Raw genomic sequence first — 19,039 nt, forward strand, 5'->3', positions numbered from 1 at the left:
TGGTTTAATGAAAAAAAGAAACATTTACTAATACCTAATGTGCCGATTGGTCTGAACCCCTATGGTTCGGCTGTGAACACCCAGTTTACAACAGAGCAAGAGAACTCTGGATTGGCTCACATAAAGTGAAAACAGGAAGCCTGGACGGATACCTGTTCGATCTGTGAAACAGGTCCTCCTCGCAGCCAGTTCCACTCAGTACAACACCACATGGTACCAAATCATAGGTGTTTATCTGAAATGGGGCAGGGCTTTGTGAGATGACTTGCTACTTGCCTCATTCACAAATATATGCAGAAGGCTAAAAAATACAGATTAGACACCAGGCCTTAGTGTGACTACTGAGCCAGGTCCTTCACAGCAGCAGTAAACATGTTCACTGTTGCACTGGGAAACAGTACGACATTGCTACTGTGGCCATGATGCCTTTTTCCAGTAGGATTTTCATCTTTCTTCAGGGTCACTGCGGATGTTCCCAGCATGCACTGCACAGACAGACAAAGCAACATGATGGACCAAGCTTGCAGGCATCTGAAATTCAACCAAAAGTAAAGAAATTACATCAGTTCAAACCTCCACACTCACTGAATTACTCATCACAGACAGGAGAAAGTTGAAAGTCATCTTTTATTGCACAATAAAAGATCACACATACCATGTTTTGACTCATGAGATTGGTCCACATGGGAATACAGAGAGCTATAGTTACAAATAAGAAAAAAAAAGGAAAAGAAAACAATAAAAACCCCACCACATAACTTATTCAGTAATGACCGGGTCTCTGACTTCAGCCAGTTTTCAAGAAGAACATCTGCGTGAATTACATTGCACTTGGTTCAGTGATGATGGTACAGAGGCAGCAATTTTTTCAACCTGCAGTCGTCCAATCAGAATCTTTGTTTCACGTTTTACTCTTTTTATAAATGGCTAATTTACTCAAACACTTTTCAGCATGCCTCGCGAGGAAAGATGGGTAAAATGAGCTAAAAAGCTTAAATGAGGAATGTATTCACTCCATTCTCCTGAAGTAAAAATGAGGTTTGTGTACTTTTTTTAAAGCCACATTAGCATCAGAACATTACAAAGGAGGTGAAAGTAACTGCAGGGGTGATACTTGTTGTATATCTGCCAGATAAACAGGCGTACTTAAATGAACCGGGGTTGTCTCTGTCTGGGTTGGATCACACAAGTCTTTCTTACAGGGTGGTCAAAGGTCAGCATTCTGACTAATAAAACTCTGCTGTAATCAGTTTGATTCATGTGGTGAAAGCTAAGCCGACAACAAGTGACAGGATGGAAAAAGAAAAAAAAAATTCCTGCTACTAAATCAAGCATCCGTGCTCAGATTTAGTGAATCATCAATCTGCATTTATGGATCCTGACGAACTTTTAAATCAAATTCTGCAACCAGAACTGGATCTGGATGACTAAACATTCCAGCATTCTAAAGAAAAAAAAACAAAGAAGTGAGACAAAAACTGCATCAATCTGTTCCTACTTTCTTGTTCAGCTTCTAGAACAGCTGCCAGGCTTCAGTTATTTTCTCCATCTAGAACAGAAAACGCTCTTATTTGACGAGCTGCTGTCTGGAGTGCTTCGTGTTTGATTGAACGTGTTGAGAAGCGAAGGTGATAAAAGGGAAAAGCAGATATTTGAAAGTCCATGTGAACCAAATGTGTCTTCAGGAGTTACAAAACCAGCCAGTAATCAGTCATGAGACGACAATGTAAAGACAAGAACTGTACAATAAATACATCATAATGATAAGAGATACATGTTTACATTTTGAGGTGAATGTTCAGAAGAACATTTAAACTTAAAAAAAGGACTTCAATGAAATGAGAAAAAACACTGTTAAAGAAGGCATGGTGTGACACAAAGAGATGACACAGAGCCGCTGACCTCCAGCTGTCATCGCGTGTGAGTTTGTTTCAAGTCTTCACACCTCTAAACAGGAAGTGATAGACACGCACTTAAAACTTTCAGGTCATTTAAGATGTGGTGCAAAACAACAACTGGCTTCCAAATCTGATCTGCTTCTCTTGTTTGTTTTTTTTTCTCTTTCATTCAGGATGCTAAAGTAACACAAGAGAACAATTAAATACTTATGTTAGATACATACTGTGTGCGCATTATCAACCTAGCTGTGCTGAATACCAAACACAAGGCCTCGTGCAGTAAGGGGATGAGATTAACATCTGACCTAAAGGGAAATTATTCTTTGTTTTTTTTAGCTTGTGTCTTATATTTTCTTGATTTAAGGCAAAACCAAACCGTAATAAGAGTTTCATTGATGAAGGTGTGAAGCAAAACTAAAACTTTCCCAACAATTGGGATCAATGACTTAATTATTTTTAGTGAAACATATCCATCCATCCCATCTTCTACTAACCCGCTTGTCCCGCAGTGCAGGGAAGCAGGGGGCTGGAGCCTATCCCAGCTAGCTTTGGGTGAGAGGCGGGGTACACCCTGGACAGGTCACCAGTCCATCGCAGGGCAACACAGAGACAAACAACCATTCACACTTACACCCACACCTATGGGCAATTTAGAGTCACCAATTAACCTAGTACGTCTTTAGCATGTGGGAGTTGAGAGATGAAACAACAATATATCAAATGTTATTAATTTTCTTGGTTTGGTCTGCAGTTAACACAAGACCGACACAAAATACACTCATACGTCACTGATGGGTGTAGACAGTTTCTAAAAAAGGGGCTAAATGAGACTAGGCGATGGTGTCATGGCAGTAGTTAGTTTATAATGTAACATCAGCAGAAATCCAAAAGCTAATGAAAAAAAATTCCAAAATTGACTTTTTGAGATGTGTGGCTGCACGACGTTTTTAGTGCAAACTGAAAATAAAGAACTAAACTGACTTTTACACTTTTTGTGTACCAAGCTGTTGAAAGTGTCGATTCAAATCTGCACATTAAATAATGAAAGTCAGACACAAGCAGAAAAAAACAAAACAGAATTTCCCTTTAAAGAACAGCATGCTATCACCCAATGCTGAATTCCAACACACTTTTCAGCGTCACTATAGAAACGTGATGTCAACACAGTGTGCAAGTGAAGCCCAGAGGAAGGAAGGAAAAAAAAGTCATTTTAGAGGCACTGGTAAGCAAACAGTCAGGTTTTGTTAACTCTCCATTTTGTGCTTTGAGGGATGACTGATTGACTTTTAGTAATAAACGTAGTGATTGGGACAGTGGTACCTTCCGTTACTGTTCAAAATAATGCACATCACCAAGGCTGTGTTCACATAGAAACCAACATTATAACATGTCCTCCTAAGGAGACGTAACAGAACATCTATACAAAAACGTACGAGCTAAATAAGGCATTTTACTTTGAATAATACATAATGAAACTAAAAGAAAAGAATGTCATATTTGGTGAAGGTTTGGCAAAGCAAAAGAAAAGTATAATAAATTATATGTAGCCACAAACTTGTGACAAGGCAACAACTATGTTTTTTTTTTTTCTTTTCCAACAAGTAATGTGACCTGTCAGGACGAGACGGAAACAGCTCCACAACAAAACGTGTGCGCATGCATGCACACAAACACACATCCTTCCATCACCTCTCACACACACACACACGCTCGCACGCACACACACACACACACACACTATGCAAAGAAAAGACTAAACATTTACAAAAAAAGACACTGTGCAAAAAATGTTTTCATGTATGAAAACAAAAATAAAAGTGTAACATCATTTTTTTGACATATCCCCCCCCAAAAAATACACACCCTGTTGTGAAAACTCTGAATAAAACCAGCGACTTGCATCCATGTGATGTACAGTACAGTCTGTTTGATACAGAAAACACTGGGACTAACCTCAATGCAAAAAAATCCCCCGCACATATGTCAAGTACCCCCCTCCCCCAAGGAGAAAAAGACATTTAAAAAAATGAGAGAGAGAGAGAGAGACAGCAATATACAGCGATAGATTTACATATTTAGAAAGTATGAACTGCTATGAAAACTAATAAGAGGGGAAAAAAACAAGACACAGAGCAACGATTCACTTTGTGTCCCTCTTCTTCCTCTTTTTATCTGTTACACAGACGATTCCCTTTACCTGGACTGATAACACCTCACTGAAAAGACAAGAATGATGCTACAGGTCATGGTTAATAATAACGCAGCGGCCATTTTGTACTATTCCTGATGAGCTGCTGATTTCTTTAATTTGGAACATTAAATGCATCTTCTCAACAAACCCTCAGTGTTTGCAGGACAGAATACAATCAAATCTGTCTCCTACTGCCCCCTGGTGGCCTTTACTGGGCTCTTCACTTTTGATATTCCTGTCCTTAATGTCCTCTGATTACTCAAAGGAGAGGGGGGAATATCTCTCAAAGTGACTTTGTGGCTGTGTTTGACAAAATAAAAAGAACTCTGCATGATGAAAAAAATGGATGAATCTCATGATTGTTCTTTGCTTTTATCAACAAAAGCAAATGTGGATTTTCCTTTGTTCTAGTGTGCAGAATAAACGTGTTTTAAAAAGGAGTTTTTGCAGCATTAATAGTTAAAAAATAATCTAAATAAATATGTGTATGGAGGACTGGCAGACGATGCTATCCTAAACTGACTATTCAAGTCTGGGAGCTACTTTTCTTTGACCCTCTAGTGAATATTAAAAGTCACAGTTCAGGGTATAAAATTAGCAGAGATTAATTATTTTTCGAATTTTACAGCAATTTATAGAGTAGCTACTGTGTTTGGGTTTCTTTTTTTTGCTGTCACTGTAGTGTTACACATTTTTTGGGTAATGCTGGCTCTATGTCCACTTCCAACATTGCACAAAAACAATCCAAAACAAAAAAAAACGTAACATATCACTCCCTGGTGAGAAATTTAGAACAACTTCAGAAAACCACCTCTGACAGCTTCTAGTCATCCTCTTGTCCATGCAAACACAGCAAAAAAAATAAATCAAACTAAATGTCCAAAAACCATCTCTGAGTTCAAATCTACTGCCATATCATATGTTTCCTGCAGTGTGTGTGTGCGCGTGTGGTGTGTTTCCTGTCCTGAAGTGTCCCTCCAGACTCAGTCTCGATGCAGAATGAGGGGTAAGAAGAATACAGAGAAGAGCCTTTCTTACACTATTTTTTTGTATACAATGAAAAGGGTGGAGAGGGTGGGTGGGGTCTTGGTATATAAACATGACCAAGTTGAATATAATCATCATAATTATTATTAGTCAGCATCATAATAAAAGTCTTTACATGGACATGGACTGACAGACACGGCACAAACTTTACACTGCTGCTCAGTTGAGAAAAGAGAGCAACGAAAGGAGGCCTGAGGAGAGAGCAGGAAGTGGTTTGTCTCTCAGCCCGCTGCAGTTTTCTCCTCCACTACACTTCCTCTACCTGTCTCTGCTCCTCAGTGTCCTGCTTCACCTCCACCTTTGCCTCGTCTCCCGTCTCCTCCAAAGTTTCCTCGCTCTCCTCTGTTGCTGCTCCCTCGGTGGGGTTATTGGAGTCTGGTTCCTGGGGCTCCGAAGGCCCCTCCTCTGCATTTCCCTCCCCTATCTCTTCAGTTGGAGTTGGGCCTGGGTCTGAGGCTGAGGTAGAGGGGACGGAGGGAGACGAGGAGGTGGCTGGATGGGAGGCACCAGTAGCTTTAACTGTACTTTCTCTCCCCTCTACGTCTCCTGTTGCCGCCTTCTCTTTCTCCCTCTCCTCCTCCTTCTCCCCTTCCTCCCTCCCTCTCTTCCTCCTCCTCTTGGGGCTCCCTGGAGAGCTTTCCACTGTGCCAGGAGGCATTGCAGGCAGTGCCATAATGCCACCATGCGGCAAGAACATGTGCGGGTACAGCAGACCATGGGACATGCCCGGGATCAAGAAGGGGTTGAAGGTAAGATGGCTGCCGGTGCCAGCTCCCAGATGTGCAGAGCTGAGATGGGCCCTGCTGGTGGAGGTAATGATGGGTGCTGGCTCCACTCCAACTGCTCGCTTGTTGCCCTCTGCTGCTCCTTTCTCCTCACGGATTCTTTCCTTTTCTCCACCAGTGGAGGAGGTGGTGTTCTCTTTCTCAGCAGACGTTGTTGAAGACGGACTGGCTGCCTCAGAATTAGACGGTGCAGTTGTTGTGGTGACCTTTGCAGCAGACTCCGAAGACGAAGAGGAGGTTGAGGAGGAGGAGCTGGGGTGTGGAGGCGGTGGCGGCACTGTGTGTGCCATCATTGTGCCAACGCTGAACAAGGCATGCTGAGGGATTGCAGCCCCATGGGGGTGTGGGATGCCATGCAGCATCATGGGTAACATGCTCAACCCATTTTTGGCATCTTCTGCTGACGCTCCAGCTCCGCCCGTTGTGACTGCTGCCGAAAAACCGTGTGGGAATCCAGCTGCCATGATTCCGGAGATGGGTATTCCAGGTATACCGCCACGGAGGTTCTGCATGGCCACCATGGAGTCCATGCTGCCAATTAAACCACCATTCATGAAGAGCTGAGGGCCGAGGCCAGGGGTGGATGAATCAGAGACGGAGAGGAGGGGCTTAGGCATCTCACTGCGGGGGCGACGTCCACGGCGTCGGGAGCCTGGGTCTGGGTTGACGGGTTCAGTCAGGATCCGAGAAAACTTCCCTTCAGGGAGGAAACCCTGTATAAGGAGGATAAAGTTTGAAGACAATGAGGGGATTGATAGAAAGGAATCTGCATCTATCTGTGTTCATCATACTCACAGAGTGTTTGACCACATCAGCCCAGTCTGGAGCCACATAGTACTCCGAGTTAGCATCCAGCCACCTGGAAAGTTCCTTTATGGCAGGAGCCATAGCACCACCAAGCTGGAAATGAAAACCACAATCAATCAGTACTGAATATTCTTTCCAGATATTCCACCTTTGAAGCAGCCTGTGTTATTAGTGGTGAATAGCACCACCCAGTGAGAGACAGAGAAACAGAGAGAGATTGGAGAGTGAAGGATTATGGGAATTTAGGCACCCACCGACAGCAGCTTGCCCCTAGTAAGTAAGTAGAATGACTGCAGCAGAGTATATAAGAAAGAAGCATGAGCAAAGCAAAAGAAAAAGAGCAACAGCACCTAGGAGTCAGCCAACAGCGATGATATTCTCACTGCCAGAAGAAAGACTCAGCTTTGGCTTTGAAATGCAGACGTTTTTGCACTGTGTGTGTTTTACTACCCTACGTCCAGTCCCTCGGTGCACCACAGGGACCCTCTCCTCCCCTGTCAAAGAGTTGATATCCAGCTTGGTGGGATCTTTACAGCGATGCCTCCTCTGTTTAGGACGTTCCACAAAGCCATGTAAGAGGCCTGCTCCAGCCTGCAGTATAAGGAGAAGGGAGGGGAGCATTTAATCTCTGCAAAACTCCATTAACACTAAAACAGCAAACAAACCATTAGACTTACATGAGCGAATCCAGGAAGCTCCATGCTGTATCCCGGGTTCTGCCTAAGCCATTCGATGAGTCCTTTACTGGCCGCTTCTCGGTCGATGGCTACAATCTCTGGCTGCGGAGGCGTCTGTGTAGGGGTGGGAGTAGAAGAAGAAGAAGATGGTGTGGGAGGACGTGCAGGTCGCTCTGAGGGAGATGGGGACGGTGAGGAGGTGGAGGAGGAGACGGAGGAGTGGCTGATCACCTCCACCCGGCCCTGCAGATGGAGACACACACAGGCAGGTGTTTGAACATTTTGAAATGCTGAGCAGGAAAAAGATTTTCCCTTTTAAGCCCAATCTTTTTGATTTAACTTTGCCCTGGGTGAGGTTTCTCTTTCCCAGTGAAGCAGATACAACAATTATAACTGACCTTACGTGGAAAAGACCTTCCTCCCTCTACCCACCTGTGTCTCAGGGAGGTGCAGTCCTCGGTTCTTGGTGAATTCAGAGTACAGAGCTTCCACATTTCTCCTCCTCCCTCTCCTCCTCCTCAATGAATCATCTCCCCTCAGGCTTCCGTTAACTATTTGTCCTGTTACCGGATGGATGAGCCCAGCCTGCAGTATCCCGGCCATGTCGATTCCCACAGAACCTGCCAGTGGTGCTGTGATGGGTGGCGGCGGCGGCAGCTTATGACTGCTGCCTGCACCAGCACTGTGGTGGCTGATTCCCGGTGCAACCACAGCTTCATTTGTCCCAATACCGCTCGTGGTGCTTATTTCTCCCGTGGACTTAGTTAGATCAATGGCTGCTTCCTGCCAACCATTTATCAACAAGGCTCCTGTACGGTGAGAGGACGGGGCCACCACAGGACCTTTCTCACCAGTGGAGCTTGTGGTGGCAGTACTGTGGCATGATGAGGCAGATTTTCCAGCTAAAACCTTGGCAGCTGCCACAGCAGCAGCTTCGTAGTCGAAAGACCTCCGACCTCCTGCTCGTTTGAGCTCAGGGAGGTAGGGAGGAGCCACGAGCCTCTCCTGTAAGAGAGGCAAGGAGGTGAGGCGCCAAGCTCCGCGCCCGCATGCGCCGCCCCGCGGCATGTACTGTCAGGGTGGACAGGGTGGGTGAGGGGTAGACAAGAATGGGAGAGAGATGATGACTTTGTTAAACAAACATATGGACTGAGACAACACAGTGGTGGCTGTCAACTAGACCTGGGTAAAATCACAAGATATTTCAAATGTATTTAGATCTTATGAGATTGGTGTGTCACCTCGGGAAACTGCTTCAAGGACCACATTAAAATTGGATTTTTATTTTACTCCCTCAATTACAAAATTTGTCTTCCTATTACAGTTAGCTGCCCAAGTCTAATATCCACATATATATTACCAATAATACACATTACAGAGACAGGAAACTTGACAAGCAACAAAGCAATGGTGTGACCTAGAGGTGCCCAGTATGTAGGTTTAGGTAGGTAGGTAGGTAGGAAGTAGCATGATTGCCACTTTTCAGTTGCATGCGTACCCTAACAAGTTGTACTTCCAATCCATAATTGTGTTATTTGACTACAGGATTGCCAGGTGGCACAATCGTTTACAGAAATTGCCCCATAATCAGCATGTTTTGGGTTTCTACACCACTGAGGGAAAAAATACATCTGACTCAATCTGCAGCCTGATAAAACAACAAAGCCTGAGTCTATTTTCACTTTAACTTTGATCCTTTCTTTGTTCTGTTTTTGATGGATATGTTTTTGAGGTATCTTCTGCTTTCAACAAAGTTTGACTAGAAGGAATCTGCTCAATCAGTGCAGAACCCAAACTCTCAAAGCTCCTCAGAAGCAACTACCCACTGCTTCTTTTTTCTACCCTAAAAGATTTTTGTGAAGGAACTTCTAAGGGGGATGTTTTGGTGGCAAAACGTGCCATGGTGCAGGCCACGTTAAAATGGTCTAGAGATTTCTGCTGTCAAAACACACCTGACACATATATGCAGTATATGCAACCTCATTTGAAGGTGTTCTGTTCAATTAAAATTACAATAAACAATAATAAGAGTTCTGTATGTGGCACAAATGAATAATATTTCTTATGAACTGACATTAGTCAAAGTCAGCCTATTCGCATTGCATGCAAACTGGACACCACTGGTATGAACCATGATATGAGAGAGAGATAAATGTAGACAGATGATACATTGACATGTACAACAAAGGAACTAAATTCATCGCATTGTAGGAAGGTTCTCACCTTAGGTAGTCTTGTGAGAGGGGGAGGGATGGAGAAGCCCAGTCCCTGATTTGCCTGCTGCACTCTGGGCTGTCCTGTGACAGAGCTCTGGGCCGTGGTAGGGAGGAAACTTGCCCGGTGTTGGTGGTGCTGAGCTAAGCTGTTGGCCAGGCACGAGTTAGCAGCCAGGGACCCGAGTGAGTCATACTGCTCACTTGACGAAGGCCATTTCCCCTTCAGTATGGCATGGCAGATGCTGTCTAGGCGGTTGATGATCACTCGGTCCTGTAGGGGGTAATACATCAGCAAAGCAATGAACTAAGCAACATAAAGAAGATGAATGGCACTTATTTAAATTGGAAAACAATCATAGAAGAGTATTGGGTACCTCAGGACAAGTAATATATTTAAAATACAGAGAAGACGTTCTGATGAAAACATTTGTTGAGACTAACATTTACTGCTGAACATGTCATGCAACATACAGGCACATCTAAGGTATAAATGAGCCTCTTGTACCTTTGGCCACTCAGAAAACGAGTAAAGTGCTTTTTCTTGTAGCAGCTGAGCGATGGTTGGCTCCCTGGTTTCATGGAGGCTGTCGGGAATCTCACACATGGAGATGGGAGTCGCAAACCTGGGGCTGCTGGCGTAACCTTCCAAAACAGCGACTGAGGAAGAGAATAAACTCAGACTTCATGCTGAATTTGTGTTTCTACGGTTTTACAACAACATAAAATTTAGAAAATCTTACCTGGTGTACTTGGCCTCTCCTCCTTTACTTGACCTTTCACTGCCAGACTCTCCGAGGTGTCCGCTAGTCCATCCACCTGCTCCAACTTTGGGGTCAGAACTGTGCTGTCAGCTTCCAGGATCTCTTGTTTTAGCTCATCATCCTCAGGCTTGGTCTCAGGTTTAATCTCGGAGCTGTTTGGGTAGTTTGTGAACCCCAAACCCTCTGTCTTGGCTTCAGGCTTGACAGCAGATTGGTCAGGAAAGGCAGTTAACCCCAAACCTTCAGGTTTTGCCTCAGTCTTAAGGGTGGTAGCATCTGGATAAGCTGCTAAGCCCAGAGCTAATGGTTTGACTTCAGGTTTGTCCTCACTGCTGTCTGAGTAGGCTGCAAACTGGAGGACGTCAGGCTTAGTGTCTAAATTCTCAGGCTTCATAGGAAGGCTTAGATCTTCAGGTTTGGTCTCCAGAGTTTCAGGTTTAACAGGATGTTCTAACAGCTCAGTTTTGGTCACCAGATTTTCTGACTTCACACAGTAGGAGAAAAAATGAGCATGTTTCACTTCAGAGACGTCCGGGCAGACACCCTCGGTGGTCTCTGTCTTTGTCTGCTCCACCTTCACTGGCAGAACTAATTGCTCTGGTTTCTTGTCTTCAGGTAGTGGGAATTTAAGATCAGTTGGTTTTGTGTCAAGGCTGTTTATGGGTGAAATTTTTAATTCATTTTGATCAAGAAGATTGTTTTTACTGTCTTGATCAATTGAGAAGGTCAGAGTTCTGTTCGTACAGTCTCTGCTGCCATCTGATGAGTTCAGGTCTTCAGCTGGACACTCATAATGATCCTGATCCATGGGAACTTCTGTGCTGCCATCATTCTCACTGGGGGTTTCAGCCGACGGTATGGTGGGAGATGAGACCAAAGGGCAGAGGGGCTGAGCGTATTCTGAGTAAATATCCTCCATCTCATTGTTTTTGGAATCTGATTGTTTCTTTTCTACTGTTTCATCACAGTGTTGTGCCACTGCAAGATCAATCAGAGAAACATGATCCACCTGACCTTCTGACACGTCGTCGACTTGATCTGTGAGATCTGTGCAATTCACTGGACCACCATCTCTGGAATCTTTTAGAATTCCTTTTATTTCCACCAACTCTCCAGCTGAGCTTTCCATAAGCTCCTCGGTGTCAAGAGAATTTTCCAATGTCTGTTCCTCCACCGTCTGATACAAAATCAAGCCGTCCACCTCCTCCACAGGCTCTTCTATCGACTCAGGACAAACCAGACTGTCCTCCTGTTCCAGCTTTCCGAGATATGGATGCACATCTTGAGTCAAGCTGTCCTTAGGCTCTGGTTGGTCAAAGCGCCCCTGATCATCTTGAGAGAGCTCCTTCCCCTCCTCCTGTTCTTCCAGGCTCGGTTCAGCCTCTATCCCATCCATCTCTGGCACATCCATGGGTTGATTTAAGACTGCCAAACTTTGGTCCACACCTACACAATATATGAAGCAACATTAGCCTTTCTCTCCATGTGTCCAGGTCAAAATCAGTACGGCTGGATAGCAGCATGCAGTCCTGCTCTTTTAAATGTAAAACAAGGTGATATTTCAGATATTGTCTTCAACAGTTTTATCTTTTTTTAATACAAGTCTGTCACTGATCTATCAGCTAGACCCAATAGAAACACATCGTTATCAAATTTACAGCCAGTTTATAAATTAATTTGATTGACTGATATAAATAATTATTATCAGCTCTCTGGTAAACCGAGAACATAAAAAAGGAGGGCGTGCTACAGATAAATGAAACCCTTCACATACCTGGTTGTGAATTACATTCCACCCGTTGCTCCACATTCTGCCCCATGGTCTCTCTTGACAGGTCTTCTACTTCTTCATCCTCTTTGTCATCAAACTCGAACCCGGCACTTCCTTCCTGCTCCTCCCCTTCCTCCACAGGATTGGTCAGGCTTTCAGAGACATCAGAGTGGCCCAGCCCGTCCTGCGGCTTGTGGGCAGTGATGTCAGACAAAGAAAGGGGAGGAGGGGCAACGTAGGGCAGAGGTGGGCTTGCCGATAGGTCCGTTTGATCTGCGCTGGCTTCCTCATTTACACCAATGTCCTAAAAACACAAATGCAATGTTATTGGTTTGCAGAATTTTAATTTAGTTCTACTTAAACATATGACACAAAGACAGGATGGCAACCTTAAAGAGCATGTAACTGGAAGACAGCGGCTCTACAGAGTCTCCTGCTGATGGATGGGAGGGAGAGGATGACGGTGGGAGGCCTAAACACTCCTCCAGAGTTCCGCCTTCCTCCCCTCCTCTGTCTCCTGCCTGTGTCTCCTCATCCTCCTCTTCTAGAAAGCCAGCCTCTAATGTGGCTGGACCCAGAATTGGATCAGATTCATTGAACATATGGTGAGCAGGACTGGTGTGGTCTGTACTGTCCCAGGGAGCCTGAAAGTCATTTCAGAGTAAATAGGTAAAGGACAGAAAAGTAAAGGTATGTTTTAAAGGAGAGGAATAGAAAAAAAGACAAACCTGTAATTGATCCAGTTCCACTGATGGCGCCATCAGTCCTGTTTCCTCTGAAGAGCCCTGCTCTCCAACAAGCACGTCACTCCGTAGCTTTGAATCCAGGTCTGCACCACCCACACCGTAGGAGTTGAGCATGCTTTGACCTCCGGCAGCAGAGTTAAATGGGAAGCCATTGAGGGCATCCTTGGAAGCCTTTCCTCCGTGTAAAGCTTCCGCAGACATGCTGTCCCCCAGCTCCAGAGATTCATCTAAAGGTGGACAGTCGAGGAAATCTCCCCGTGATCCAGAAACGATTCCCAGACTAGGTGAGGCCGAATCGTGGGCATCCAGAGGCGGAGGATGAAGATGAGGGTGAGAAGACGATGATGCAGTAGGGGAGGGAGCAGAAGGAGCCACGGAGTGCTGCTGGTGGTGATGGTGGTGGTGGGACGACTGGTGTGGATATTCAGGTGGCTGAGGGGAGTGGCGGCTGAGTCCTGAATCGTAGATACAGCAGTGAGGGTGCGGGTGAGATGAGGAGGAGGATGAAGATGAGATAATGGGGTGAGTAGCCAAGCCTGGATGGTGATGGTGACTCTGAGGATGAAGATGAGCAGGGTGGCCCCTGACATAGTTCCTATGAGCCTCGAGGAAGCTCAGCTGGGGATCATTCAGGATGTAGAAGTCAGTGCGGCTCAGGCCGTGGCGTGCCGCCCCAATGAGGAGGTCGCGGTCGTGTTTGCCACACTCCCACCAGACAGGGAGGTAGAGGGAAGGGCGGCACAGCTGGAGGCGTGCTGAAAGTAATGGGTGACGGAGAACCTGAGAAAAGGATAGAAATAACAGTTTGTGAGCTTTGACAGACTGAATGCAGGGTAGTTCTTGTCCTAGCTGTTACAAAACATCTATGCCATACATTTTAAGAGTGTTAAGTTAGTTATGACAAAAATACAGTTAAAACACGTATTTTTTGGCAACATGTACACAAATATTAAAGAAACTACTTTTGCCACAAAAAAACAACCATCAACCAATGAAACAACTCAGACCCAAGTATACTGTTGCCTTGTTTTAGATCAGGGGTTCTCAAATTTTGATAGCTGAGGGCCAATTTATGAACCCGACACTGGACTGAGGGCCGCCAATGACAGAAAATGAAAAAAGAAAAAAAATACACATGTAGTAAATTTAATGAACCAGTTGCATCTCTTCAGTTTACATTTGTTGGTCTGTATCCAGTAATGTGCAATAAACACATATGGGGAAACATTGTTATGCACAAAAAATCCCCGGGGATTAGAGCTGGGCGGTATGACCAAAATTCTAGATCACGGTATTTTTATATTATTATAACGGTTTCCAGTATGTGACAGTATTTTCTCTCCTCATGCATGACGTGTTAACTGCATTGATTGTGAGAAGAATTACTGCAGAGTGGTTACCCTGTTCCAGGTCATGAGAATTGTACAAAAAAAAAATCCACATTAGTACTACATGTAATACAGCAGGGCTGTGGGTTATTATTTAATATCCAGTAGTATCGTGATTACTTGAGGGTTTTTCCACAATTACGATTAAAGAATGCTCATTTTTTTTGTTTTAAAAATAATTATAAATAATTGGGGGGGGGGTAGTTAAATTATACTCAGCTTCACTCGTGGCTTCGAGTGAACACAGACTAGATGAAGGAGGCGGAGTGACGTGACAGAAGCTTGTTAAATACTCCACGAGGACAGAGAAATCTGTTCGTGTTCCTGAGGTGGCAGAAATAAGAGCAAGATCCGTTTGGACCGGACTTTTCATACTTCATGAGAAACGAGGGTACAGAACTGCTCATACGGAGCGCACGCAGCGCCACACACACATACAGGTTTTCGCTGCTAATCCTCGGCAGACGCAGCAGTTCAGGTGAACATGTATGAAGCGGAAATATTTGGGGAAACAGGCAAAGCCGTGAAATACCAAACAGTAGCAACATCGTCCTGCTCCTTGTTCACCTCTTTTAACTGCTGCTTCTGCTGCTGTTTAGCGTCTCCAAAAGTCTCCAAAACCTGTTTGTGTGTGCGCGATGTGCGCTGAGAGCCATGTGAAGACTTTTACACAAGTTCCTGCTTCAGAACGTCCCCTGTCCATTCTCACCGACAACTCCACTAATACCTGTGCTCTGCTCCATGCGTGAGCAGCGGTGCAACAATTAAAAACGTCCCCCGTAAAACAATTTACTACCACGCTGAGTTCCGGACATTTTAGGTCATTTAAAATTCATATCATAACACAAATTCACATAATTCATTGCGGGCCGCCAAAAAAATTTTCTGTGGGCCGCCATTGGCCTGCGGGCCGCACATTGAGAACCTATGTTTTAGATCAATTTTCAGCTCAATTAATAACTTGAATTGGTGAAAACAAAAACTATTTATGATGACGCTTTGTTTCTTCAAAGGACCCACCTGCTCTCTGATCTTGCGCAGCAGCTCGATGCGATATAACGTCCTGGCTGCTCTCTCTTCTGTCAGAGGCTCCACCAGCACAGCAGGATCCACCAACCCTGAGAGAAAACAGTTGGAGGGAGAGGAAGAGCAGAAAATAAAAAAAAGACATACAGTCAGCCTCGGCATTGATGCAGTGAAGAAGGTGTGAAGGATGCAGAGAGGAAAGCAGCATGTTTGTGCATAAAAGAGTTTGCAATACATCCCACATACACGTACAGCAGATTAAAATATGTGTGTGTTTAAGTAATATTATAACATGTTGTCAATCATGAGGCAAGTAGGTGTTAACAAGCTTGGGGAAAAAAATGGAAGGTGCACATTTAACTATTCCAGCTTTTACTCTGCTCATCGACTGCAAAACAGCCTGAAGACAGCAAATAACTGGCTGACTTTTTGACACGTGACTGCTGATGAGTAGTGCAAGTGAGTCATGCATGGCTTTCTAGTTGTACTGAAGTGCAGATTCTTTTTTTTTTTTTGCTTTGAACAGAATATGCTAATGCAAAAGCATTTGTTTTAAAGTTAGTTTAAATAAAGACATATTAATTTTAATAAAATATCACAATTTTAAGGCTACATTTGACATGCAATTTCTACATCACATATGAATGAGAGGTCAATAAACATTAAATGGATCCTTCCACCAACAGACATCTGTACTGTTTCTAATTATGAGGTCCAAAGGAACATGAGGTCTTCAATGGGACCCTCTCCCCCTCATCATGTCAATCAAATGAAATAAGTTCAACTGTAGGTTTCTAGAGAAAGACAGGCTTAAACTTGTGGAACTTTCCGACTAAACAGGAAGGGTTTGATTAGTTAACCATATGTTATACATTACCTTCTTCCTTCCTTGGAGGAAGCTTGCAGGCTGTCCTGCACATGTTGACGAAGGAGTTGAAGTATCTTTCCAAACTCTCATCAGTCTTCCTCTCCAGACGGGCCAACGCTCTGAACTGGGACCAGTCAAATGTTTTCCTCTCAGGGTCATACACCACCCCATAGGATGATACGGTGCGGTAAAAATCTGCCTGCTCTCGACGAGTCCACCTTAAACAGACAGAGAACAAAAACAGATATAACATATAAAATACGGTACTTAAGATACTTAAGAGCCTGTAGACTTCTTGATGCAATACAAAGACCTGTTATTGTTACCTTCTCTGCCACTCCAGAAACAGTGGGTCTGGCTCTGTAGCGACGACAGAACACCTCCTCAGCTCTTCACCCAGTTGCCAAGCCAGCGGCCCGCCAGTGTGATGACTATGAGTGGCTCCGGCTCCTCCGATCCCCATACCAACGAGTCCATCGTGGAGCAGGTATTCGTGCCTGAGCAGCGGCTCACGGCGTATTGTGAAGCGCTGGTAGGCGGTGATCAGGCGGCGTAAACGTGCCGTCAAGGCAGGACCAGTAGGCCACATGGGTCGAGCTTGAACAACATGGAGAGCAGCCACCCCAGTCCCGGTTCCTACTGTGGTTGTGCTGACATCCTGAACACACAAGTCGCCTGAAATCTGAGAGTCTGTGGAGAAAAGACAAATCAGAATATTATCTGTTAAATCCCCCATGTACACCAGAACAATGGGTATAAGGGTATTAGTATCCAAGTATGGATGCTTTCCCATCTGTTTCTCCAGAGCCCATTTGACAATTAGCTGTCTATGAAATGAACCCACTGAGACTGAGAGCCCCATTACATCTTGAAAAAAAACTCATTTCATTTGTTAGACCACCCCGATTCTCTACAGAGCAGTTGGTAAAATAAAGACTTTAGCAGCAAGGTGAAATTAATTTCGTTTGGAAACGTCATGGGAAAGCTCCTTTTGTCAGAGGAGAGGTGGAGATGTAAGAAATGATTTCAGCTTTTGACAGCTTTAATGTCTTAGGGCCATCGCCGAAAGGTTTTATGGAGGCTAAACTTAAACGTGAGGATGCCTCTTTCTTTATTTTACAAGTAAAGCATGTATTTCAATGTTAGTCTCACCTGGACCTGTGCTGTCGGGCTTGTCAGAGGTGTCAGTGCTGGAGCAGGTCTCCTCTCCCTGTGAGTAAAAGACACCAAAATTATCATCCAATGAGGGGTAATTGATAAGTTCATGGACTAAAATGAAAGTAGATGAGGTACACAGTTCTCATTATAAGGTGAGTGATTCTTTGCTCAGGTAACTGAAAATTGCAAGTCATCAGTGCCTAAAAAAATGGACATCAGCAACTAGTAGAAAAATAATTCTGATTTGCCCATCACCTGCCCACAACCTTGTTTGGCACCTTTAGGCTACAGCACCTCTTAACTGAGATGAAGAAAGAATTCAGTGATGATGACTGTAGACCACTTTACAAAATGCTGATAAGGAGGGATTTGTATGCTCCATGACCACTGGACAAAATGAGTAAATTTAGGAAGAGAATCTGTTGAACAATAACTCAAGTATATGCAGCTGTCAGCAACAATCATTCTCTCAGACAGCATAAAAGCCAAAGACAGATCATGTCTCCTCACCTTGCTGCTCTCGTCTCTATCCTCCCCACCATCAGCTTTGCCTTCATTGTTGTCCTTTGTCTCCTCAGGTTTGCACACACTGAAAAAGAAGCAGCAGACAGAAGGAGAAAAGCTTTAATAATGGTTACAATGTCCCACTGAGCTCCACCATTGTACAACTGAAGGCAGCACATGTAAGAACAGCGTTAAACAGGAAGTGTAAACACACAGCAAGCCAACTGCACATCAGTGAAAACAACAAGATGACAGAACAATTTAAATCTATCTCAACATAAAGACACAGACAAACAACAACAAAGAACTTTTTTAGATTAGGATCTGTCAGCATGTGACCTGAAGATCAATTAGATTGTTTTAAAAGCAGTGAGTAGATGGAATTTCCCAAGACACAAAAAGGACATTTATAACAACAACAAAGCAGCTCAACATGAGATTACATCCTCAAGGCATGAAATGAAAGAAAAGAAGGAAAAAAACCATCACATTTACAGCCCTAAAAAAATATTCACAACTAGATAAGAACAGAAAACATTTTAATGAGAGACATGAAGCACATTTTAGAAGGTGAAACACCATCCCTTAAAGTAGACAACATGAGACCATGTCAGTGTGTTTGTATGTGGATCATCATTTTGTCTGATGAAGGAGAAACACATTTGTTAAATTCCAAGGGCATCTATAAAATCATTAATGGTAAAGAAGTATGGACAAAGCTTCCCTGACATCACTCGTAGGTTTCTGAAGCACTTTTTTGAGTCCCTGTGGGTGGCTCCAGGAGGCTCCAACCATCACAATGCTGGCAGTGCCACAGTACACCAAAATTTAAAATATGAACAAAGGGGTGGAGTGTGAGTGGAGCTGAAGCAGGCAGTCACAGAAGCAGAAGCTTGCACTGTGATACTGCATCTTCCTGTCACTCAAAGACCCAAGTCCTAACATAACTAAAACAAGTGAATTACAAATAATAATAATTCACCACCTGTACAGCTGTCACAAAATGAAACTTATGAATAGAGAACAGAACCAGCCTGTAAACATGCTTATTTCTGCTGTAAAATAGCCCATTTTAACAATGAACTCTATGGGGATTGACACGCTTTTGGAACCAGCCCCTAGAGGTTGCAGTGTGTAACTGCATTTTTAAAACTTCTGCATTGGCTTAATGGAGGTTGCCACAAAATGTAATACAC

General features: G+C 44.0%; 1 protein-coding gene across 4 annotated transcripts in view; it reads right to left on the reverse strand.

The window, feature by feature from the left end:
- Positions 1–608: 608 nt before the first annotated feature.
- The window catches only part of chd6 (chromodomain helicase DNA binding protein 6), a 73,568-nt gene continuing 55,137 nt past the window's right edge, over positions 609–19,039 (reverse strand). For 2 of the 4 annotated variants that reach the window (XM_028407300.1, XM_028407299.1), the window contains exons 30-45: positions 17,850–17,928; positions 17,334–17,391; positions 16,508–16,871; positions 16,191–16,399; positions 15,308–15,405; positions 12,882–13,679; positions 12,543–12,797; positions 12,157–12,457; positions 10,362–11,828; positions 10,127–10,278; positions 9,629–9,892; positions 7,838–8,476; positions 7,406–7,648; positions 7,179–7,319; positions 6,717–6,821; positions 609–6,634 (exon numbers count right to left, since the gene is read on the reverse strand). In XM_028407300.1, coding sequence (XP_028263101.1) covers positions 5,384–6,634; positions 6,717–6,821; positions 7,179–7,319; positions 7,406–7,648; positions 7,838–8,476; positions 9,629–9,892; positions 10,127–10,278; positions 10,362–11,828; positions 12,157–12,457; positions 12,543–12,797; positions 12,882–13,679; positions 15,308–15,405; positions 16,191–16,399; positions 16,508–16,871; positions 17,334–17,391; positions 17,850–17,928 — 6,424 coding nt within the window. In that variant the 3' untranslated portion in view covers positions 609–5,383. The remainder of the gene's footprint in view (positions 6,635–6,716; positions 6,822–7,178; positions 7,320–7,405; positions 7,649–7,837; positions 8,477–9,628; positions 9,893–10,126; positions 10,279–10,361; positions 11,829–12,156; positions 12,458–12,542; positions 12,798–12,881; positions 13,680–15,307; positions 15,406–16,190; positions 16,400–16,507; positions 16,872–17,333; positions 17,392–17,849; positions 17,929–19,039) is intronic. The other 2 variants (XM_028407301.1, XM_028407302.1) reach the window with 2 other exon arrangements.

This window comes from Parambassis ranga, chromosome 5 (assembly GCF_900634625.1).
Source record: "Parambassis ranga chromosome 5, fParRan2.1, whole genome shotgun sequence".
NCBI lineage: Eukaryota > Metazoa > Chordata > Actinopteri > Ambassidae > Parambassis > Parambassis ranga.